This window comes from Magallana gigas, chromosome 1, assembly GCF_963853765.1.
Source record: "Magallana gigas chromosome 1, xbMagGiga1.1, whole genome shotgun sequence".
Taxonomy (NCBI): Eukaryota; Metazoa; Mollusca; class Bivalvia; order Ostreida; family Ostreidae; genus Magallana; species Magallana gigas.
The window spans coordinates 15000813-15027234 of record NC_088853.1 but is presented as its reverse complement, the minus strand read 5'-3'; the positions used below and the strand labels follow the sequence as shown (position 1 = coordinate 15027234).

Sequence of the window (26422 nt, the reverse complement as noted above, 5' to 3'; positions counted from 1 at the left end):
AATCGTCAATTCCAAATACGCATTATTTTGCAGCAATATCTACAGCGAATACAAATATACTAGTCTATCAAATATCCTGAAATTTTAATGAGATTGGCAGATTAATAACTGCCAATCTTTTGTTTTGCCCAGGCCAAGTCTTGCCTACCCATTTTATCGGATGCCGAGCCCGATGCTATTAAACTGATTGAAACACGCCTTTCCTTTATTATTATTTTCGTAATAACTTAGATTTGAAACAAAATTACCCCTTAATTTTTGCAATTTATATTTTCCTTCCCATAAGGATAATTTATGCTAAACTACGTTGAATTTGCCTCGGTAGTTCTTGAGAAGAAGATTCTTAAAAATGCACCCCCCTTTTTCTACAGTTTCAAGGTTTTCTCCGCTTTGAATACAGATCGGACTTTTATTTTTGCAATTTATATTTGCCCTCCCATAAGGATGCTTTGTGCCAAATTTGGTTGAAATTGGATAAGCAGTTTTAGAGAAGAAGTTCAAAATGTAAAAAGTTTACAGACGGACAGACAGACAGACGGACAGACGGACAGACGGACGACGGACAAAATGTGATCAGAATAGCTCACTTGAGCTTTCAGCTCAGGTGAGCTAAAAAAAACCCCAACAGATGTGTATATGAAAATATTTTTAAAAAAAAGAAGAAATATTCATTGTTCATATAAAAGAATTGCTTTATGTTTTTAATTATTTAATCTGAATGAGCTGGATGCTTGCTAAGGAACGAAAGTTATGTTATAATGATAATCATACCCAAAAATAAATATTTAGGCTTAAGCAGGTTATTTCAATTTTATCGATATAAATAAATTTAGATAAAGTCAATGATATAGTCTTGTTAAATGAGTAAGTGTTTGACAAATGAGTTTGCGTTTCCAGGGCCTCCTTACAAAATATCATGGGTATTTTCCCGCCGGGAGTGGAGGAGGACTTCCGGGACATTAACAACGAGTTCACTGTGTTCATGCCGGCCAGTGAGGCCTTCCTTTATCTGTCTCAGCCAGAGATACTCTATCTACACAACCTTGTCAACTCAACAGAGAAATACGAGGTATTTTTAACCACTTTGATTTTATTATAAGGCGTTTATTCGAAAGTTTAATGTTTCATTTGTAATGTTCTAGGGATACAATGCAAAAAAGAAAAAAAACCCGGAAAAGTTATTGTTTTCGGATACAATTTAGAAGGAAAACCATAATCAAATTACATATACATTTAAATATACATTGCAAAATATATACAGGCATTGGCTTTGATAAGGACATTCTTAAATATATTTGACGTATCTAAGTTGGAGTTGAAAAAGAGCTATTAAAAAAATAATTTCATGATATTGTGTCATCCAAAGATTCTTGCCTTTTTCCATTAACAACTGATAATGCTTTGAAAAATATCTAATGATGTTCTTTTTTCTCTAGCTGTTAGAGCGACACACCGTCAATGGAACATCTCTAAGTATCGAGAAAATTCGAGCTATCTGTGGCGATCAAAATTCTACCGAATGTGTTCTAAGTGTCAACGTCATATTTGAGGATGACGACACAGAAGGTAAAAAAATATCAACTTTTCTGAGGTCTGTACACAGCCTCAAGTGTTTTGTTTTTATTCAATAAATTATTCAAACTTATGCACTAAGATCTTAAAGTTAGAACTTTGAGCAGTGATTTAAAATGTTGGTGTTGGCATAGCCTGATCACACACACTATGAAAAATAGTCCTACACAGTATTTATTGATTTTTAAATATTTTGTCAACTCGGAATTTCAATATATGTTTCTTTTACTTTTATAGATATTGTGCTTGAATGGAACGGCGTACAATCAAGAATCATCCAATCCAACATCTTGGCAAATAACGGGATGATTCACATTATTGATAGAATTTTATTCAAAGTGGAAGAAGAGACTACTACGTCATCTGACTCTATGAGCACTCGAGGAGTGAATGCAGCTAGCACGGAGTTCAGCACGGTAGTTTCGTACTTGTCGGTTTTATCGACATTTTGCATTGTTTACCTTGTGAAAAGGTGATACGACGTATCCACGTTGTTTTAAGACTTTCCAAGTGAGATTAACATTGCAATACTATGCAATACTATGCAAGTGTTCTATTCAAAGCGGTTGCATGAACGCGCGGATTATCACGTTTGTCTTCCGCAGAAATATTTATGGAAAAAAGTGCAGTGTTGTGGTTAGTGATTACCGGGTATTCAGTCTTAATTGCAATTGTGTATCTTTGTAATGGTGAAATGGACGTCTGTTACGAAATCAAAGATTCGCAGTTTATTGACATTCCAAATACAATTGATTCCAGGGTCAGAATCAATGGATGACGAGTTCGACAGGAGTGGTTAATATTTAAAAGAATGTGTTTTCAACATTAAGCTTATTAATAACCACAAACACTTTCCTTTTGGAGTTTTCAAGGGCAGACATTTTCCTCTAAAAGGGAAACAAAAGTAAAAAAATCCATTGGACGCATGTCTCCAACCATACCATGTAATATTCATGTTCTTCTAGAATTCCATCATTGTTATTTATGTCTAAGTATAAAATATTAACATGTATATGTAGTCAACTCATTTTTAAATAAAAATAATGCATTGTGTTCAACGTACCATGATTCTATACGACATGTCTTCCTCTTCCTCTATAAATGTTTTGTTCTCTAATACTGTGGTTTCATCAAGATTCGTTGAATAACAGTTTTCGTGGATTTCGTTGTTAAGTTGATCCATGAAATAAAATGTACATTGAAACGCAATTTCTATTAACATTTTGTATTGAAAGGGTCATTGTCATCGAATTTACCTATCCTTGAAACTGTGATTTTCACTTTATCCACGAAAATTGATACCCTTGAATATTAATGAAACCACAGTAGACGACTAAGATAAAAGTATTTTGATAGATATTCTGAGAACAACCTTAGATATTTCCCCCAAACTGAGAACGAAATTAATTTTTCAGACATATGAGAGGACAAACAAATAATCTTTAAAAGATAGCATTTGTTATTTTTTCTTCATGAATTTAAATTTTGAGATTTTTGTTTTGTTATTTGCAAAACCCACCTAATCAGCTTAATTATGGGAACATTAATCTCAAACGCCACCAGAATAGTCTTTTTATTGCTGTACGTTCTCAAGAACAATGTTTGAGGAATTGACGTTTGTGTTTATATGTTTAAACTTGTTTATGTCGCTGTTGATATAAAATGTATAGTGAAATTTGTATATTGAAGTGGAGTTTGTATATTGATGTCTTTATGTTTATAATAAAACCATGAATGCGAAATAAAACTATGTTACATGACATTGTTATTTAAATACATTTTGAAACAGAATGAATGCTTTTTCAATTGCAATATTTATATTACTGGCTTAACATTCGGTTTACACTGTTATTAAAACTAACGTATTCAAGACAACAGTATGATGTAGAGATACATCATCTCAAGATAGGTTATCAATTCGAAAGAAAAACAATAAATAAATATGTTTATAAAAACAGGAAACTATTTTCAGTCTTAATAAACTTTGCTACAACTATTTTTGCTCTAATATCTTTACAGACCACAGTATTTCTTCTGATTCGTGATTAACCTTTTATTTTCGCATCTTTCACACAATTTGTGTATGGGTTGCCATGACAACTAGGTTTACAGACACACACGCCTTTTCTACAGAAGGCGTTTTCACCACACTTCCCTCCGCAAGGAATTGAGTAAACTGAAAGTTGAAAAAAATTACCCTCTGCATAATAACCTCTTTAAAAACCATTTAAAAATGTCGCAATCGTGGAAAAATGTTATTAAGGCAGCTCGAATGTAACATTACTCACTGTGTCGACATCGGACATAGGCATTTCCCACGTATCCAGGTCTGCACACGCACTTCCGGTTCGGTGCGTCACAATATGCATGGAGTCCACATTTCCTGACACATCCGGGCACTTTTAAAAAATTCAACAGTCCAAGAATGCAATATTGATTGGTTGATTTCAAAAATCGCCAAAATATGTAGATCCAATTTCTATAAACTTTGCTAACATTTTCCTGAATCTGCTTGAAAATAGAAATTATACGCATAACAGTTAGTACCTGGTTTGCACCCAATGACAGGGTTAGGACCATAGCCTGGCTTACAGGCGCAGAATTTACCATTCTTACACACGGCATTAGGGCCACAACCCCCAGTACACCCGTACACTGATAAAAAAAATGAATATTAGAGACAAGCACACACATAAACCATCAACGTCATAGAGAGCAATACAGTTACGTAAACCAACGTCTGTTCTATTTAGTGAACCACCAATGTCAAAATTGTTAACATTGTACAAATATGTGGAAAAAAACTTCATATTGTTAATTATATAGCAAATCAGATTTACATATTAACATCAATTTCAGAATGTCACGTGACCACTACGTAATATTATACATTTACACAGTTCTGTTATTTCTAAACAGTTATATATCAACTAACACATGAGAATCATTACGACGAGAGGTCACTGCGCATGCCTACAACTACACAAGTTCATGTGACTCTATTACACGTAATAATTTTAAAACGTTTGTACGACATGTAATTGCCTCTCTTTTGGATTAATTATACTTACGCGAGATGCAGCGTACATGTGGGTTTCCAATAAACTTGGGTTTACATTGACATTTTCCTGTGCGCTTATCGCATACAGCATTGGCACCGCAGCCTTTCTTGCATTTATATTCTGTAAAAATGAAAAATAAAGTTATTGTATTCAATATATAAATAGAGTATACATAGCAAACATTCGTTAATTCAACAGAACACGGATAACAACTGAAAAACCAGTAGTTTACAACTGTTACAGTTTACCTCGGAAACAAGCTACCAACGGATTTCCACAGTATCCTTTCTTACACGTGCATTTCCCAGCACTGCAGACGGCATTTTTACCACATCTGTTGCCACATGGACCTCCCCCTTGTAGCAAGGAAAAATAAAATATTAATAAACTCTAAATATCTTTATCAGGAATACTTTTTTCAACGGATTCTTTTCGTGGCGAAGTTTTTTTTAACCAAAGACAACTGATGACTGCACATTTTGAAAAAAAAGAATTATTTTTCAAAAAACTTTATTAACGTACTGTTGCCAAACTTAAAAAATGCTTTATGATACACTTTATTCGGTTCAAAGCAAGATGAGTACTTAAAGTGTTGAAAGACCATCTTACAAATCAAATCTGATTAACAAATTTAATGTGTGACGTATAACTGTTAATGAAAAGTACCTGGGTAACATCTTTTCAATGGATTCCCTTTATAACCGTGTCTACAAACGCACGTGTGACCTCTCCAGCAGAAAGCGTTTCGGCCACATCGACCACCGCAGCCACGTGGGAGGTAAGGCGGTAAATACGACGGCCGGATGTAGTAGTGGACGTGTATGGTGGTCGAAGGACGATTGTGCACTATAATATGTCTGAAAAAAGTAAACATTTGAAAAAAAAAATGAATTCTAGAAACTGTCAATGATTTGAGGCTACGCTTCAGAATCTATTTAGTGATATACCATTAGGATAGCTAAATCATTGAATAAGGATTTTTAAAAAAAATGAATTTTAAAAATTATAAATGATTTAAGGCTACGCTTCAGAATCTACTAGTAATATGCCATAGCTAAAGCATTGAATTGTGATTTAAAAAAAAAAAGAAACATGACGATATGAAAAACTTTGGCCATTCAAATATGTTGTTGAAACTGAATAAAACAGACCAGCTAAATAAATCATTAAAATTACCAAAATCAACATTCTAATTGATAAGTGGCTTTCATGAAATGACTAACCTTCCCTGGTATTTCCTCCCGACGGGACGTTTGTAACGTCTTCTCCCAAATCTCACTCTTTTGTTCCTAGACATACAAAATTACATACATTTTGCATTAAAATATATATTGCGAAGTCACGAGAACAAACAGAAGAAAACTAAAACGGATTTAATATTTAAATATTTCCTTATTTTCGTCTTTAAACAAACGTTTTCGCTATTCAAACGGTTCTTTTTTATTTCTTAATCACCATATCAATAAAATGTTCTTTAATATCATTTTACAATCAACTGATTAATATTAGCTGAAGCGTATAGTTTTGACTAGCTTAAAACGTACATTTGATATTATTTTGACATAATTCAATAATTCATTAACATTTATAGGTTCTAATCTCATTATTTTTTTTTACCAGCGGGGTCGTTTGTAGTGTATCCATACAAACCCAGGGCGCTTGTAATAGGTGAGGAAATATTGTACAATATTATAATATTGTGCAAAATTATCAAATAAATATAACAAACTTTATGACTTTATTTCTCCTTATATTTCCTTAATTAGTTATCCTAACTTATGCCCGATTTAATCAATCGATTCCTGTTTACAACTTGATGTCAATTTTTATAAAGTGTTTCTTTTTCTCTTTCACTAGGATTAACTGTTTAAAACTTTGTTACGGTACAGAACGTTTGACCAGCGTGTACGAATATTTGTTTTTGTATGAATACAACATAATGTTAGATAAAACATTTAAACTTTTTAAATTCTAACCTCCTTTGGTATTTTCTCCAAACGCGGCCTTTGTAATGCCTTCTCACTCTATTGCTCCCAGACGAACTAGACCTAAAAACCCCCAATAATTTTGATCAGCTAAAAAGCTTGTATGTAGCAGAATATAGAACATGTTTATTTTATGTTTACTTATCAATCCTATTTTTATTCAGAATGTTATTACTGATGTACAACCAAAAGTCTAAATCAATAAAATGTCCACTTTTATCATTTACTGGGCTTTTTAATCATCTATGCATTTGCTGTGGTTAAGATGGGTTGACCATAGTGTATTAACATTTCAACAATATCGTTTTTCGTACACAACGCGGTACATGTAACTTAATTGTTTCTAAGAATTTTTTTCTATAAAGCAAAATGTCGATAAATTTGAGTGAAATGTATAGTTTAAAACGTTGATATAATAGCATAATTATTTTTTTTAATAAAATAAATGGGCAACACAAGAGGTTACATGTATAATGATATATTACGGGTGCGTTAGGTATATATACAAGAGAAGCCTGTGCAATTTAATTAACTAAATGATAACCAAAATTCTGGAAAGGTGGCTAGAGGTGACTTAAGGTAAATAATGTACAAACATATTTCGCAGTCCTTTACATGTGTCAGTTTTTACCTCTTGCAACGTCTTCCTTACCTAAATTTTCGTTTTATCCGGATCCTAAATTTTCGTTTTATCCGGATCCTAAATTTTCGTTTTATCCGGTGCCTGAATTTTCGTTTGATGATAAGGCGATTTCTGTGGCCATTATATCCTTTGAGTACATATGATCTTCTTCTGACAAGGTATGTTCCTAAATAAAAAAACACTCCAAAACATGACGTTCTTAGGACTATTTAAAGATCGCGTTAATATTGTCGAAAAATCATAAACATGGATATAAATACAAATGAAATTCAAATACTGGTACATTTGAACATATTTTCAAAAAATTTAAATACGGGTACTTCGAAAAACACAGGTTTTATAAAAAAAAATACTATTGTGGAGGGGTTTCAGTATCGCAATTAAATAAAAATAATAGATACACGAAACCAGATTAAACGAAAAAACCTGAAGCAAAAAATTGCATTCTGAGACATGAATTTTTTTTAACAAATTCTATGCTGAGATTTTGAATACGTTTTGCTAAAACATGGTTCAATACTCCCTAATTTGCATATCTATATATATGCCATAACATTTCCTGCAATTACACGAATATTTGTAACATATTTTGTTAAAACAGTTCCTTCTCTATCATCATCTAAGAACACGTTTTTGCACATTTGTTTTTCAGTTTTAAAGGATTAACGTGCATAATCATTTTCAAAATCTGGATCTCGATGCAAGAAATAAAAACAATTTTTTTCTCCTTAATATTTTTTAGCCATTTAATTCCTTTTTAATCAATATTCTATCCATAAATTTGGTAAAATTTGCCTAAAATGATCAAGATGCAAGAAATGATCAAATTTGCAAAATCAGTTTTACCTTCTGCGCTTGTTGGATAAAGTACTAAGATGCAGATACAGAAAAATATTGCTATGGTGACTAGCCTAAGTATAGTTCTGGTCTCCATAACTGGAAACTGGTTGTAAACAGAGACCAACTTATTCAGCTAATATATCCTTATTTATTTTTTCCATAAAATCCCTCTAGAGAATAGAACGCCTGGAAACATTTATTCTCTGATTGTAAACAATCGCTTCGTTAGGTACTACAATCCTATTTTGTACTTATATACCATATGTTTCATCTATATAATCCGTATTAAGTCAGTAAATGTTATTATAGGCGTAAACAGGGTTATTTGGGGTCGTTCACCAAATATACTGTATGCAAACAATGTTGAAGAAGGATGAAAAGAAATACCATAAGTCTGTAAAAGAAAGTCGCTTACTATATTTTAATTGGTTCATAAAGACAATGAGTTGAATGAATAGCTAAAATAATCTCAGGTATTCAGCAATTATTTGGATATATATATATATATATATATATATATATATATATATATATATATATATATATATATATATATATATTAACCTCGATGCATCCTTCATTTATTTCATTAAAGGAGTCGGGATGGTCCAAAAATAGATAATCAGATATGCATAAAATTTTAAAATATTGTTTGTGTAGCTATTAGATATTATTTGGCAACGTGAAAATAAATTTTTTTTCATTACAAATTTTTTTTTTCAAGAAAAATTATAGAATTCTTCATGTATATGAAATTAAAAGTCTAAAAATGGTGACCAACATTAAAGTTAAAGCACATCAGATGTTGATAGAGTTCATTGTGAAACACATATCGTTAATCTAGAGGAAGATATTATCATCAAATTTCAAGAATAGAAAGCTTTGAAAAGTATGGTTTGTATCAAAATAGCCCAAACGCAAGGCAGTGCTCAATAGGTAGTAATGTATATGACAAAACCAAAAAGTATTAATCATCTTTTTTCAGATTTTAAAAGCTGAATTACATGTACATCATGGTAAGTTGTCTTTTAAAAATGTATGTAATATGAATCTCGGAGTTTGCAAGTACCATGTCAAACAACAAATAAATTAAATAACTCCTAAAGGTAAAATATAAACTGCTTAGTGGGTGTAAACAAGTTAACTGTCTTTTATTTACATTATTGCCTTAACATAAGATACAAATACATTCATCTTTGACCTTAAATCAACCCTTTTAAGACAGCAATGTAGAGGGTTACCAAAGTATATGAAACTATCCTGGTCCTGCTATCTTTGAAACATACTACTGTACGAGGTTTGTTCGGAATTATTGAGACAATACAAATATCTCTCTTTCTAAGCGGCGGATTTCTATGAAAATTGGCATGAACATTGAAAAGAAAATAATAAAAAAATGAGAAAAGTAATACTACAAAATAATTAATAGTTTGTTTATAAGCGTACAAGTACAAGTCTGTGGTCGGAATACCCGGCGCAGGCACAAGAGTTTTAAAAGGAAAACATCTTCATTATAATTGTTGTTAGATCTAAAATTCTTGATAAAATAAATGAAATTATGTTTGTTCATTTTGCCCTTTATTGTGACCGACTTTTGAACAAGTTTTACTAGTGTTCGATGTGAAATACGAAGAGAGTGCTTAAAATGTTTACCCAGCAATTGAAGTCTGACTGAGGCGGTTTATTGGATTTTAACGTAAAGGCAGCGCAGTGAATATACATAATATTGGTGTGAAACTTGGAAGAAAACTTTTTATGGCCATGAAATTGTTTAAATAAATATTATTCGATGGAAGAGGATCAAAATCTTCAGTTAATCGTGTTTTTCTCTAATTGTTAACATAGAATCAAAAGCATTGGACGAAATATGAAGTACTTTTTCACACAAACTGATTTCAACAGTTCTAAGATATATACAGAATAATTGTAAGAAAAGCCTCACAGTAAGTTGACTTTTGGGAAGAAATAACTTGCTTTTTTTAACACAAAAAACAAGAATGCAAAAGATATTTAACTGTTGCCATTTCAAAATAAAAAGGAAAGATGAAAAATGAAGAATAGTTCATGTTTTTCGTTCGTTCGTAAGGTGTTTATAACATAACACCAAGGAAAACGTTAAAATGACGTTGCGATGAGTTTGTGGTTGCGTTGGGTCATTGGATGTAGGAAAATTTGTTAGTTTACCAGGAATGAACAAATGATGTCATCAACTTCAAAATGCTTACGTTAATAAAAGACATCCTTGTTTATTTTCTGGTGAAATTCCAATGATTTATCTTTTTTTCACAAGGGAGTAAGAGTATTTGTCTCCATAATTTCCGGAAAAACCCTCATAAATTAACTTGATTAGCTACCCGTTATTTTAAAATCCGTCATAATGCATTTCCCTATATTAAGTATTTTCAACAAAGTGATCGTTATTTAAAATAACCGGTGACTCAAAAAAGATGTTTTTTGTTTTTCATTTTGAAAAGGGAAATAAGATGATACATTTAAAATGTTATCATACGGGAGGTCTCATGCAGGATATCATGTAAGTCTTCATACATTAGTTTACAAGTCGTTTAAAGATTTTTGGTTTACACATAAAAACAAATCAAGATCATGCTTTGGACATTGATTTGAGTGTCACGTCGTGATTGCAATTGCTGTCTTAAAGTAATATTAGGGGGATTGATACATTAAGAACGTTATTTGATGTCTGAAGTAAGAAATATACATAAACAATGTTTTTTTTTTTTATAAATATACAAAAATATTAGTTTTTGAAGTAATCAGGTTTTAATAAGAGGCGTCTATCCAAAAATCGTTATCCCACTGCAATATTTACATTACCATACGCTTCCATTGGGATTTCTGTGTAAGCGTAATGAAAAACTACTTCGCATTCTTGGCTATTTGTTTGTTGGCAAAATGAGAAAATTTATTTACCTTTTTAATTACATTTATTCATTTTTAACATCGTTATTATTAAAAAACTCATCCTTTTATATGAAATACTAATAAATTATATTTATGTTTTACTGTGTTTTCCCATTAAAATATGTGATCTTAAAATGCCTTTAAATCAACACCTAATCGCTGCGTATGAATTAATTTACATGTTATTTACAGAAGTAGTTCTCAGACAGTGATTTCTATGTTATCAGTTAAAAGAATATATTTCATGAATTATGTCAAAACATCATGTTTGACATTTATTCAACAAAAAAGATGACTTTATAGTTAAAAGCAAAATTTCAAGAGTTATTTTTCATAGATTATATTTTCATGCGCGTCGATCTCGATCTAGTTTAAACAGGTTTTTATTAAACAGGTGTTCTAGCTGTTACTAATTTACTCCCTCTGTGATCTGCAATTTACATCGATTTTTATATTGATTTCATCAGTAAGGGATATTAATATAAGCATAAAATAATTTATTTTTGATGTCGTCGTGTCAATAACTGCTGTCAGTTGAGCAGACAAAATATCATAACGCGCTTTCACGCGTTATTCAATTTGTCTGCTCACCTGACGGCAGTTATTGACACGAAGACGTCAAAAATAAATCATTCAATGCTATAATTGACGTTTGGGGAAATCGTGTAAAAATCGATATTTGTAGATCACTAAGACTCTTTACTTTAACAAGTATTTAAAACGTGTAAACTAAAAAAAGTTGTAATACATCAAAATTTGCTATGTAACAGGGCGTTCACTTTGAAATGTCCTGTCTCTCAAATATCAAAGTTGGTCTAAAGCATGTTAAACGATTTCGTTCTTCTGTTGACTCAAATTTTTTTCTTGCTAAATTTATACTGAATAGAAACGCAATGAACTTTCTTAATCACATTAAAAGTATGAGCATCATTGTTTAAAAGCAAACTATTCCTTAATATGTCAGTAGCTGTATCGATTTTTCCTGCACATGTTCCATAAAGTAAATCATAGAGTAATGAACAGTGAATTAACATAACTTTACATTATACTTATAAATATTCATACCTGTAGCCAACTCTCCCGATCAGTAATAACAATACAAGCGTAATATTTTTATCCGAGGTTGCTGGAGTTTAAATGCATTTGTTTTTGTTTTTTGTCTTACACAGCGGAAACGTCTTTTTCAGTCTATACCAATAGGCATTGTTATCTGTATATTGTACTGAAGTTTTGTTCTTTCACTATAGCTGCTTCATTTCTATGATATAGGGTGACTATGGTTAGTGGTCACCTATCAATTACTATTCCTGTCTGTATTTTGATATTATGTGCAGGTACATGTGAAGGAAAAAAGAAGAATGAAGGTATTTTAATTTATTATATATGATTTAAAATGAAATTAAACATAATTGACGTTCAAACTACGAGGAAAATAAGATGACTACTTTTAATATTTGTCTTTACAGATGAGGATATCTCTAAACTGCACGTAAGTATCAAAAAATTAAACTATCTTTCAAGAAGTACATGCAATAATAGGAATCATAATGCCAGTTCTACAATTTAATAATTATGAGTTCAAAGAATTTTAAACACTCTTAGAATAAAATCTAATAATCTTAAAATAATTATTGTAATTTTGAAATCATGAATGTTAAAGTATTAATTGAAACTTTTTTTAGAGATGAGTTATTTTTTTGAAACAAAATTATAATAAATACTCCACATGGAATTAATTTATCGCTTTGTCATTAATAATTTTCAGTTTATAGAATTTTAAACTCTCTTACTGTTAAAACAGTTATTGTAATTTTTGAAATAATGAACGAAAAACTGTTAATTGAAACATTTATTTGGAGATGAGTTATTTTTTAAAACAACATTTTAATATATACTCCGTATAAATTCATTTATCGCTATGTCACTGTACATGTATTGGTAAAAAAAACCCAGAAAAATATTAAGAGTATCCTTGTAATTTATAATATGTGCATAATTTTCACTGAATTCAAAATGGTTACATAAGTTTGAAGACTTGCATCTAGATCTTCTTGAATAGTCAGTAATCAGATTAGAATTATAACACATTTAAGCGATACCTTTTTAAGCGTATTTTTAACCAGATTGTTTATTACACCGTTACTTCTTTCTTATTCCAGTATGTTCTTAGCGTTTTGATAAGATATCTTTTTATTTAGAATAATTTTGTATCAACAAAAAATGAACCAACGGTAAGCAATACTGAGAAGCATGCGGAGAGTAAAGAATACACTAAGGCGTTGGATAAGTCAAGGGGAATTTTTACTTCACCAATAAAGTCTCTAAAAGAAGTTAAACATTTAGATGTCTGGAGTGGAAAACACACGATCAATGACAAGCAATCATTTATACATAAGAAAAAACAGATAAGACGAAAAGAAACAGGGCATCATCAAGAATTTGTCAAACATCGACGTATATTTAGAAGACGTCGAAGACGAAACCATCGAAAACGGAACAGAAAAATAAACCTCTATCGTAAAAATCGTAGAAGTAAGTACAGAAGGCGATTTCACAGTTCACAAAGATACAGAAAGAGATATAGAAAATACTCCCGCAAAGTGAATCGTAGACGTAAATACCGGACCAGACATTACAGTAGACGAAGACACAGGAGATTTAGAGGCAAATCCCACAAATTGTGGATAAGAAAGAGAACTTGGCATCGAAGAAAAGTATATGCATTTCAAAATATCAAAACATATAAGAACAGCAGATTGAGAAGAAAATACTACAAAAAAGGAATAAATAAGATATTTTGGAAACGTAGAAGTAAATTCAGATTCCGAAATTACAATGGGCGTAGGAATAGAAAAATATCTAGTAAGATATACCACAAAGTTTGGATTCGGCATAGTTTCCGTTATCACAGAAGAAAATACAGATTCCGAAAAATTAGTCATAGAAGGCGCAAACAATTCAAAAACGTCCACAGACATTACAAAAGAAACTGGCACAAGCAAAGCAGGCAAAGAAAAATGGAAGCAACTCCAATTTATAAAGCAAGGCAAAGATTGTCGCATTCTGCCACGACTCGACATGTTTCTGGCTGGTTACGTGGTTTTGGAAAACGGGGAATCATATCAATTCGTCGTAGAATAGATAAACGGTGGGAAAATGAACTTAAACAGCATAGAAAGACACAGAGAATAGCGAAACACATAGACTGGATAAAACGATTCCAACGGCGATATACCAAGTTCAGACACAGGAAGCATAGTATTCAACAGCGTCGACGTTATTATGAAAATCCTCATAGATATAGTCCAAACCATTCTCCATATCGTAGAGCACAATCTGTATCATTGAATGAGAAGGCTTATACTGGTTTGCAACACTCCGGCAAAACGTCTACCAGATATAGTCATAGAACCTGGTATATTCAGGGAAAGAAAAGAGTATATAACCCGAATATTAATCATTATCGAAAGTCCCAATTGCTTCGAAAGAAAATGTATAAAGAACATGGCGATGGGATTGGAAAACAACATAAGTCTGGTCGTTTTAAAGATACAATGTTGCCAACGTATGATCATCATAGTTTAGCAACAACTTCTGGTGTAAAATATGATTCAGGATTAAGTGATTCTGTACCAGACGAAAAGCATCCATGGGTATTTTGAAAAAGAACCCCCCCTCCCCCCCCCAAAAAAAAATGATAACAAAAATATCATAAAATTAAAGATTAGATTTATTACATTAAAAAAAACATATACTTTTAATATTTTATGTTAATTCATGCATGCATATTAAGATAAGTCCATTCTTAGTTTGTGTCTTCAATGTAATTATTTAGTTTTACCTTAAACCAGGTGGAATGTTTTCTTTATAATCATTAAAAAAGATGTTCATGTATACAGATACAGTGAAATAACATGAACCGTTTGTTTATATACAATTTTTAAATTCTAGTTGGTGTTCTTCTTATTTTGAAGTATAAATGATCAATCATAAGCGGTTTGGTTTGCTTGGCTTGTTATAATGTAGACATTTAAAAGATATAAGTATTCTGCAGAATATGTAGTAAGGTATATTACAATATTGTCATAAAGACACACTGCATATCTTTTGGTGTACTTGAAACAGTTTCATTAACTTCATAATCTTTTTAACAAAAGTATCGATAACATGTCGCTCTTTGAAATACTTTTTTAGAGATAGATATAAAACATAAAACAGTTGAAATATATTGTTATATTTATAATACATTAAAATAATTCTCTAATAATACTTACCCTAAAAATGGAATTTATATTTTATTTTATCATAATATTTTTTCAAGTAAGACATTTTAAAATACAAATGTACTGTGTTTCTTCAACAGAGAAGGACACGTGATAATAAGACTTAATATTCTAAAGATCAAATGTAGAATACGTTTGAACATATTCTTTCAATCTATAAAACATGTCTTTTGTTCATAAAAATTACCATTTAAAGTATTGATAGAACTTTGAAAGCAGGATTGAAATAAGTTCCTCCTATAACGTAAAGTAAACACGGCATTTAAAACATGCATTAGTTGCCTGTAACATAACATTAGTTACATGTAATTAGTATTACAAGTAATGGGATATTGGATCGATATTTATAAACCTTCCCAACTACTTTTGAAGCTATAGAATATCTACATTCATATCAGCAGTGGAACAAGTATTTTTTTTCAAACACAACGATTAGCAAATTAATAAGATCTTCAACAAACTGTAAAATGAAGGTTCGGTATCGCGTTTGAAGAAGAGTCTTATCAATGTTTATGAAAAAACCCACCTATTTAAGAATATGTGAATAATAAGGACACTTATCAACAACATTCACCAACAAAAAAAAGTGAGACTCAATACAAAGATAGTCCATAGCCCATACATGATAAAAGAAGAATGAACATTTTAAATAATATATAATTAGTTTAATATGAAATGCTAGATAACGATGAACATTAAATAAAGCAAATTCAAATGACTAACAAGATAAAAAGACTTGCCTTTTTGCACCTTAAATTCTTTTGAGGAGATATGGAAGGATGAAAATTCGAAATTTCAAGATATCTGCGGTGCATGATTCATTTTGGTTCATATTTTGATAAAGAAAATTTTAATGCATATATAGGTGACACTCGATGGCCAAAACCTTTAATAGCTGAAATCTTTTCATCAACTTGATCCCGTTATGCATATTTAATTATTTTTCACACTTGATAACTTGAATGATAAATATGTTTAAAAATCGTACATATTTATATATTAATGAGTTTGATATCATTTGATACCGATTTATTTTGCAATTAACAATACCTTTAATACTCATAAAAATGTATAATCCGTTATCAGAAAAGTTGTTTGTGACAGTTTTGGTTGTAATTTGGACAGTGGTCAAAATGAGGAGCAAAATAAGAAACTTTAAACATCGACAAATGATTGAAGGAGTTGTCTTTATAATCAGCCTTCTTGTGAAAAATAAACGACAACGACATTGAGAGATTATATTGGTGCAGTAACCATTTAAAATACTTCAAAGATCTTGTCTATTTTACACTAAGCTATTGACGTTTTTCCTGTTTACAAGTATTTTGTTTTGCCTAAAATGCTTATTACATAATTGTCCCGTGATAAAATTTTTAGAGTTTATATGTTTATATTTTCCTCTTTCTTCTAACGTTAGCTGAGCATCATGGCTACCAAAAAGGTTCTTTTCATTATGATTATAGTCGCAATATGTGTGAATCTCTACCAAGTTGAAGGGACTGTGGAAAATGTACGATCCCAGTCCAAAGGTACGTGTTACAAATTCAATTTTTTATCGAAAGGGGCAGGAATGATAATAAGATTTTCTGCTATAATAGGATCAGGTTGATTTTTTTTTTCAATTATTACCAACAATAGATACGTTTAGCAGTGATCTGAAAATCATGTAAAATGAACGTTAATAAAAGTGGTTAAGAGGTTTTCATGTAACACAGATTTTTAGCGTTTATTTTAAAAACAAATAAATTTTTCGGTAGACCTCCAATAAAAACTCAATAAAAAACACACTTTTAACAAGTGTTTGATCTATCAATTTATTAAAAAAAGGTACACAATCCGGACGGATTTCTGTCAGTAGAAGATTTGGGGGCATAATAAACACGGGCCCGCGTCCAAGGCCTAGGCCAAATTCCGGGAGAAGACAGGGCTAGGAGTACACTGACCTTGCCAGCTAAATTCCACGACGTATACAGCCGAAATGTACCACAATAAAGAAACAAAATCTTTCATTCCACAGAGAAGATTTTACTAATTTATACATTTGGAACATAATCATACGAAAATTGTCTTTGCCTGTGATAACACTGCATATCGATTTTGTACTATATAACCCATAATACAAATGACGCCAAATCGAGGCGCCAGCGGAGTTTGCTTATCAATATTTAAATATATAATCGTACGATGGCTTAAAATTATATAAATATAAGTAATGAGGAATCATTCTTTGAATATTATGAGATGATAATATCGGTCGGGGTGTGATCAAATCTATCATAAAGCCCTTCAGGCTTTATTGGATTTGATCACACCCCGACCGAAATTATCACCTCATAATACTCAAAGAATGATTCCTTATTCCTTATAAATTTAATGTTTATTCACTGAAATTCGCTTGTTCACATGTTTGACTAAATTGACTAAAATTGGGCCAGTTGATCCAATAAGAACGGACAATGATATAGTACAAGGTCCACAGATGATTCCAGAGGTTGTTTTACAATTCAACATCTTTACGTCATTTGGTGTCCAATTAACGACAATGATTATTTGAAGTCAGAAAGATGGAAACTACTACAAAAGCTCTCAACATTTTTGCAAAGATCACAACACGTGTGGAGAGTCTTTATTCTGCCTCAAGAATGCAGATAGCTAACCAATCGTACTAAATAACGATTTATTCGTGAACTTGGTAAAAAGCTACAATAAAACAAAACAATAATAAGTATATAATCAAAACATATATGACACAAAATTTCACATTTTCACAACTTCCCTACGACAGTATTAGGGTTCTGAGCAGATCATATATTTTATGGAGAAAACTAGCATATATTGCGAACATACATATAGTTGACCTTTTTATGACGCTACTGATGGACCGTAGATAAAGGTATTAATATAAATACACGATATTATGAATTATAACTATTAGATACACGTTAACAAAACTAATTTCTGTTATATTACGAAGATAATCTATTGACAGGATAAACGTTTATGGTAAAACAATTCGTCATGACTCGATACAGTATGTAGTGACTCGTAAATAAACAACACATCGATATGGCATTATGAATGATTATAAAAACTGGATGTAGGTAGTAAATATTGTAAATACTTACACCGTGGCGAACCAAAGTAGTGCGACATTGCTAACAGCGTCTGACTAGCGTGTTGTAGCGGGAAAAAGTGATGCAAAAATCGTGCACCTCTTAATACAGAAGAGTTCTAATTTTCTAATAACTCGTACATGAACTGATTCGTACAAAAACGATATTTATAAAACAAGTAACAAAACAGTCTTGATGACGTTTTTCAGCTTTTGTGTTATTTTGCTCGGCTATATAAACCCATGTTACAAAAGTTCCTTAAGAAGAAATTGTTACATATGCTGTAGCAATCGTCTGTTTTCCACTTTCTAACGCTAGGATATTATATTTGGAAAATTCTTTTTATTGTGTGCATTGTTGGAATAATGGTGAATTTTCACCAAGTGGAAGGAGTTTTAGAAAATGACCTATATCAATCCCGAGGTAAGAGTGACAATCTAGGAATTGAACGAAGAAGAGGAAAGGGGTTATTTTTGAAACGAGTATTTAAATGAAGACGAATCCATAAACACAAATGTGTTTTAATAGGTTTTTAAGTATTGGCACTTAACTGGTGATTTCTGCATGATATGCACCTATAAATGACAAGGTTTAACATTTGTTTTCTGTTTATTCAGTCTTCAAAGATATCCTCCGAAAAAGTCTCACCAGAAATAGACGAAGCATAAACAGATTTTGGGATGGAAGTTGTACGAAGATAGGGAGAGGAGGATGGTTTTGGGGGGATTAGAAGAAAAACAATTAACCATTTAAGTGTATCCAAGATATTGGATTTCCTGACACCATGGTGGAATAATACTGTGTGGCATACATTGAACTTTTAAACTTAGTGGAGAAGATTTCACTCTTTTGGTTATTTGAACTTTTGTCTGACAAAGATAATAGTGTGGGTTTTTTTTTCAAAACAAAAATTAAACAAGTGCATCATCTTATTTATATTTTATGGCAATTAACTGCTGATTTATAGTTGGATTCTGTTTTTACATGGTGCTTCAGCACAGACATGAAAGAATTCTGTGCGTCAGCTTAATTTAATTAATTCATTTGTACAACACGGCATATATTGGAGATCGACAACGGCCCAAATAACGAGATAAAATAGTTTATTACATGTATACGTCTGTGAATATTTTCTATGTAAAAATACGAAACATAAACATGCCATTCTAATCGTGAACCGGTTTTCTTGTATCTACCTATGCTGAAAAGTCATTGTCAAAACCAATCATCGGCCGCATTCGATTTCCCTCGTTTTTTTTTTAGCTTGGAACACCTTTGGGTAATATAAGTCGCTACGTTAAATTCAAAGTGACATAACTCTAATTTTTTAACCACCAAAATAATCTGCATTGCAGAGAAGTACAGTTTTATTTTGGTATGATAAAGTACCTATTTTCTGGATATAATGAAAGTAGTATTGTCTCCATTGATGGTTAGAACTTTTATCGGCTTCGCTCGAGGAAATAGTAACTGTCTCGAGGGACAATTATTTTGATATTGCCTACATTTTGAGTGAATATGTATACAATATCTTCGTTAAATGTTATGTTTTTATGAATGAAAATGTGATAATGAATCATCTTTATAATTCAATTTTAATTTGAGGCAAAAATGGGATTATTCGGGTGACAGTCGGCAATTCACCACCGATTGTCATGGCCGGTATCAAACTCTATTTTTTGTAGACCGACCAATTTTGTGTCCATCAGGCCAATATTAATTTTTTTTTTCGACATAGGTGGCAGATTTCTTCAGTTGAAAATGTTGTTGAATCGAGTTACTTTCAATCATCATCGGAACATCGGCAGGCAGGTTAATGTTATGTCCCAAAACTCTGGTAGTGACGGTTTTAAATTTTTTATTGACTTTATATTTAAAGGAAGTATAAATGTATGGCATCATTTATTATAATGCCACTGGTTCTCTCCCTTGTCTCATCGTATATGAAATTTATATTAATTCAACACAAATTGTGTAAGTTTATTTGCATTTATCGTGTCAGCGGGATATCAAAAAGATGTATGTATGATTTGGATTAAGTTATAAACTTAAAAAATGACAGATTTAATTTTGTTATTGACTATATATATACAAGCATGCATGTACTAATTAGTTCTTTATAGTGCAATTCAAAGTGTCTTGCTAATGGCCAATGAACAGAAGTTCTACTTGATCTTTTTTTTACTCTTACTGGTTTTTTTTGTTTTAGAATAAACTATACAAAAACACTTAAGCGACAATCCATTCTGCAAAATATATTGTACTTTACATCAAAAGGAAAAGTGTTGCTAATGATAGTCTAATGGTGTCTTCCTGTTGACAAGTAAAACTCGTGGTAAGATTACAGGGAACATTATTGTCACGTGAGTCGGGCTTTTTCGCAATTATTTTTGCATTGATCTCCATTCTGACGCTAGCCTTGAGCCATGATAACTTGGCGATTCAGTGTTGTACTTTTGTTAATGCTGGGGGTGTTGCTGACTCCTCTTTATGTGGAAGGAAATTTAGGGAGTGTGTTAACACAGTCTAAAGGTAATAAACACGTAGTTTTGAAAATACAGAGGGGCGTGTCATGAATTGATGTTTTTTCATTTAACATTCATAATTTTTTTTATAGATGGAACGCGTTCAGTATACATCACTAACAAAACATCACTAAGCTCCATCGTTATTTTGTTAAGGAAACACTTGATATCGTTTTTTTTCCATTGATCTTCTTCTGTTAAGAAAACAGTGTCAGTAAACTGAATTCATAATTTTTGACATGAATTATTTATAGCCATGTAGTTCAATATTTGATATCTTTAAAAACATTTGCCTGCTGCTAAACTTACATTCGTGTGAATTTTAAAACGATGTGTTAATGCGGATTATTTTTGGAAAGTGTATCTTTATTGACATTGTTACGATGTTGTCTTCCATTTAATGCAACACCAGTTGCATATGTACGATATCGTACTTCTTGAAAGACAGTTTAAGCTATATTTCATTCATAAACACATTTCAGGGGAAAATTGGATAGATAGAATATATCCTGCTGGAAGAAGAGACGGTATGTTCGATGTTGGACAGAATCGTCGTTTTCCCAGGCTAAGGCCTCCATCTGGGGACAGAAAGTGACTACAAAGAATAAACACATGATCCCATTTTTGAGATTTGATATTGGTTGTATACAGCGATAAAATGACGATGTTATTGTCCTAAATTTCATTTTAATAATAAAAAAGTTAAGATTTGTTTTGTTTTTGAATATGTGTTTTCCTTTTCAAGGTATTCCGCCTTCAATAGAATACCTAAATAGAATTTTCAATTTGGGAAAGCAAGATATTTTGTTATATTTTGTTATATAATCAATGATGATTTACAGTTTAAAAGACATCGACTTAAATTAATATAATTTAATTTTGGTAATTACGCCTCATTTGGTTGGCTGGTGCATATGGAGGGACATGTATTATATTGTATAAGATACCTTGTTATGGGGACACACTTCCTTGACAACATCTATCCGGAACTACTTTTTTACATTATGTTAACCTTACATGTACATGTACACTTGCATGCATGTGTGTACCAAAGTGAATAATTCTATAGTAAATGATTAAGTTTGATCTCCTTCCATTTGCATTATATGCATTTAAAATTAAATGTAAATAATTTAATTTGTTTAATTTAAAAAAAAAATTCCCCAATATTTCTAAACTAAAAAGAAATTAAAAATGTCTCATAAATGAAACTGAAACAACTTCAAGACAGACAAAATTGCATGTCTAGGAAAAGAAGCACAAAACGGGGGTGGGTGGGGTTGTTGAATCTTTTTCAGTGTAAAGGTAAAATAAAATAAATAATGCACATGTATTTATAGAAATAAAACATATCAAAGATATGGGTTGAAAAAAAATGTTAATAAATTTTATACAACAGTTAAAATAAACGCTTATATAATTTACCAAAACACCACATTGTAATTGGGAATTGCACCCATATCTCTCGTTTCAGTGCGATTCCTAGATTAATGGTGGTATCTTGCTGTAGTTTTAATATTCTGATCACAGGGGCTTGTGTAAAAAAAAAAACTGTTAAAAAAGTTGGTAATGTACGTTGGAGGAAAAATATTTTAATTTATTTATTTGCTCTCCAAGGTACCCAGTTTTTGAATAATTTTTTTCTAAACAAGCTCTCTGCGTGTTGATGCCTCTTTTCGTAAAAAACATTTGCGAGCAAACAGAATTTCCATCTGATCGAGCTATATTATAGACTGTTGAAGAATGATGTCGGGACAATAGATCTAAGCATAGACTGTTAATATGAATCCTCTGTTATAGGAGTAACAATTGGAATTGCTCGCCGGCTCAGACAAAACAAATGAACGACACCTAGTTGACTTACTGTAAAACCGCAAAATACAATCAATCCATTTTCAACATGTTCGGTCATTTCACACACCACTCTCAATCCCGAGTCGATCTCCGAACATGAACTTGCCGCATGTGCTACATTTACGGCCCCAATAGACCTGTCCCTGCAATCTTCAAACCTACTCTCTTTTGAGTTTAAGTCTAATTTAACTTTTAACAAATGCACCTTTAAATTGGAGAAGTAACCTGTTAATGTCGCAAAGTCGCAAACCAGCGTCCAAACACCAAATTTAAATATGGTCGCCACTCATAGCTTCGTTCTAATCTGGGTCACCTGTTACTTAGGATGTACTAATGCGCGGGAAGTTTAAAATGTCTTTTAGGATTAAAACGAAAGCATGAAAATTGTACGGAGAGTTAGTTTTGTTGAATGTATCAAGTTATAAGGAATAATTTTAATTTTGACGTCTGTTATACGATATAATATAACTTGAGACAGTTTACGCTTTTTTATAAACGTTTTGCGGGTGTAAAGCGTAAAAGTCCCAAGTTATGTCAAATCGTATAACATACGTCAAAATTAAATTCATTCCGTAATTAACATTTTAGAATATCTCTGTTATTTAAAGAAAACCTTTCGCTGCAGAGTTAGAGTAAAGTATGCTGTTCACAAGCCACAAGAAGAATAAATATTTACAATTGTAACATTAGACAATGGAAACGTGCATTTTAAATGTTTAACTATCTAGCAAATCTAAGAATTATCTTTTATCAATCTAATGTTAAAATATACTTAACATAAATTAGCACGACAAAAACTTGAGGAATATGTGATATTTTATACTGTAATTAGGAAAATATTAGTCCCTTTTTTCACTCCTTTTGCCTTTGTTGTCAATAGGCGAATTTAAGAAGGTTCGAATCTTAAATAATAAAATTATTGTGTTATTTACTGAAAGATTATCTATAACATACTAGTACTTGTCAGGACGAAACTGTTTGTAAGTGTAGAAGGGGGATAAAATCAAGGTGTAAAAATAACACACAAATAACACACGAATTTTATCGAGAATACACATAAAAGTAAAAGAATTCCAAGTAAAATAGATAGAATGAAAATTTCCATTATTTCATTCCTGACAATTCATTTATTTTTACTAAGAAAAATAAAAAAAATAAAGATGAAAGAAAAACTTATTACAGATATTAATGTTTCATCTTCTCTGCACTGGAAAGTACTTCGGACACAATTTGTTTACGTTACTAGTATTATCCGGCGGGTACTTTTCATGCCATATGCAATACAAAATCCACGTAATTGGTCAAGCGTTGAAACTTACAATGGAAAAAATGGGGCGTTTCAAAACAACAAAATATGGATTTTTTTTAATGTAAATGGATGAATGAATTTGGGCTCAATTGTGTTTATAATTATCGAAATATTATGAAAACTGGTTAAGCAGAGAATCGAGACAGATTATTACACAGACTATCCGTCATAAAGCGTCAGGTATATTGTTATTTTGCGAAGATTGTGCATTGTTTTGGTTTCCTTTGTTTGGAGTTTATTATCGTTGAAAAGGAATAACATCCTAAAAAAAAAACATGAAGTGAAAATGTTCGACTGTAAGCAATTGACTGGTGTATTTTTCTCTGGATAGTATGTTAGATTTTGGTATTGTTTATGTGCAAAGTTTTGGGATTATTTTGATTTTCTTCCATATATCTAATTTTCCGATACCTGTTTTTTTTATTGACATATTTTCAATTCACAAGTTCATACAGTCTTAAGGTTCATATTTTATTCATGATCGAAATTATGTCAAATCATGCCAAACATAAACATTTACATTTACAGAGGAGTGTTTTGTGGCAGGATTGGTTAACGTTAAGGCTGAAAAATTTGAAAAAAAAAATTTGTTGTATCTTTGACTACTGATATCTGGTGTTGTATTTGCAATCCACCAACTTTGCGTCATTCTGTGACAATTTAACGACTATGAATATCTTAAGAAGAGCAAAATTTTAGTGCTACAGTAAGCTCTTGAGAAATTCCAAAGATCGTGTTGAAGTACACAGGGGGTGTCCTGTTATCGAGTAATTTTTATTGGCTTATAATTATCTCTGACACAACGGTCAGGTTATAAGGAGCTGTAAGAAAATCAGTAGTATTTGTTATTTCTTTTTTCTAACGTTACGTTATGATGGCTTGGAAACTACTTTTTCCCTTGTTCATAGTTGCAATTTTGGTGACTTTTCACCAAGTGGATGGAACGTTAAGAGATATCTTATCTCAATCCAGAAGTAAGTTTGACAGACTTAGAGTTTCACAATTTGTGAGAGAGACTCTCAAAAAATATAATAAAAATGCATGAATAACGTATTTTTGTATCGTTATCAAATGGATTATTTTGTTTAGCTTGTGGTTTATGCATGGATGTACTTAAATACTAAAAAAAAAATATTTCTTTTTTGATTTTTTAAAGGTAGATTCATAAATAAACGTGCCTTAACAGACTTTGCTCTGTGTCATAAATGGAATTATTGGAACGATCCTTGCTGTAGGTCGAATCTTGCATGTTTTAGAGACAGGATTAGAGACAGGATTAGAGACAGGAGACAAGACGATAACGACCTAGCAGATTGAACGTACCTTTGGTGTTGGATTCAAAAAGAAAACCTGAATTGTACCACAACTTTTAATTGAACTGTTGATTCTATAGAGCAGATTTTACTGTTTTGAGTTTTTGAAATGTCATTTGACAAATATTGAGTTGTCTTTTTATCGATAAAGATAATTTTAAAGCGCATCCGCTTCTACATGTTTTATGAATAGTACAATTTTTTAGGGTGACTTACTGCTGATTTAGTATTGAATTACATTTTTTGGATATCGACAATCGTTTACCCTAAAACATATAAGGCTTTAGAGTCAAAGTGATGTTCGTTAGCGGGGTCAAATGTATTCGACTACACAGCCTGGTGTATTATTGGATCGACTATATTTCAAACAACGATGAGAAATATTTATAAAATAATTTAATTTCTTACTAGAATTTAAAACAAGGAAATAATCATGGCATCGAAACTTCATCGTCCTTTGGGTACACATCGGTTCATATTTGACAGCCATAGAATCTGATGTCTGGTGCATTCGATGGAGAGCCTAATAATAGCGTTAGAATATGTCATCGCTAACATTGATAAAATATTACCAAATGTTGATAAAAGTTTATGCTTTGTTTATGGCACTGCATATTTTGATTGCGTAATAACAATGAATGCTTAAATTGAACAATCAAACTTCTGAAAGTACTGGGCAGCGGTTAGCAAGTTTTTCATGCTGTTGGAAATCATGCGTTTAGATTTAGGCACCATCAATACCAGTACACGTTTTACTATAAATGTTTCATTTTGAAATTTTTATCGCAAAGCTGTGTTTAACCCTATAGGATGCATATCGTATTTCTGCTGAAATACTTCCCAACAATCTCTAACGTGTCCTGTATTTGCTTTATATTGCTTATTGTAAAATAAATGTTCTTAAGGATTACGTTTACTCAGGGGCGGAAAAAATCCACTAATAGGAACGAAAAACTTCTTATTGTACATTGTAGCCCAACTTTTGTTGTACTTTTTTTCAA

At 31.5% G+C, this 26422-nt stretch overlaps 2 protein-coding genes and 3 long non-coding RNA genes across 8 annotated transcripts in view; 4 read left to right on the top strand and 1 right to left on the bottom strand.

Annotated features, from left to right (window-relative positions):
• LOC105324086 (uncharacterized) overlaps window positions 1-3332 on the top strand; it is a 32080-nt gene extending 28748 nt beyond the window's left edge. For all 3 annotated transcript variants that reach the window (XM_034464524.2, XM_034464523.2, XM_034464525.2), the window contains 3 exons: window positions 898-1069; window positions 1437-1566; window positions 1810-3332. In XM_034464524.2, coding sequence (XP_034320415.2) covers window positions 898-1069; window positions 1437-1566; window positions 1810-2048 — 541 coding nt within the window. In that variant the 3' untranslated portion in view covers window positions 2049-3332. The remainder of the gene's footprint in view (window positions 1-897; window positions 1070-1436; window positions 1567-1809) is intronic.
• A 278-nt stretch (window positions 3333-3610) lies between these two features.
• LOC105324087 (protein draper) lies at window positions 3611-8292 on the bottom strand. 2 transcript variants are annotated; one of them, XM_011423146.4, is made up of 10 exons: window positions 8109-8290; window positions 7272-7428; window positions 6611-6682; window positions 5858-5923; window positions 5301-5491; window positions 4883-4990; window positions 4644-4754; window positions 4120-4227; window positions 3861-3971; window positions 3611-3748 (listed from the first exon to the last, which is right to left on the bottom strand). In XM_011423146.4, exons 1-10 carry the CDS (start codon window positions 8194-8196, stop codon window positions 3618-3620), a joined length of 1143 nt encoding a protein of 380 aa, XP_011421448.3. In that variant the 5' UTR covers window positions 8197-8290; the 3' UTR covers window positions 3611-3617. The 2 variants fall into 2 exon arrangements, with proteins under 2 accessions (XP_011421448.3, XP_034320417.2); XM_034464526.2 differs by lacking the exon at window positions 6611-6682 and having other exon boundaries at window positions 8109-8292.
• A 3839-nt stretch (window positions 8293-12131) lies between these two features.
• On the top strand, window positions 12132-14693 carry LOC105324089 (uncharacterized). The gene is made up of 3 exons (XR_010713839.1): window positions 12132-12388; window positions 12491-12513; window positions 13223-14693. It is a non-coding gene; the product is annotated as an uncharacterized lncRNA (long non-coding RNA).
• A 1955-nt stretch (window positions 14694-16648) lies between these two features.
• Window positions 16649-21656, top strand: LOC105324091 (uncharacterized). The gene is made up of 4 exons (XR_010713836.1): window positions 16649-16836; window positions 17135-18843; window positions 19038-20952; window positions 21428-21656. It is a non-coding gene; the product is annotated as an uncharacterized lncRNA (long non-coding RNA).
• A 2419-nt stretch (window positions 21657-24075) lies between these two features.
• Window positions 24076-25586, top strand: LOC105324092 (uncharacterized). The gene is made up of 2 exons (XR_899484.4): window positions 24076-25082; window positions 25265-25586. It is a non-coding gene; the product is annotated as an uncharacterized lncRNA (long non-coding RNA).
• The last annotated feature ends 836 nt before the right edge of the window (window positions 25587-26422 follow it).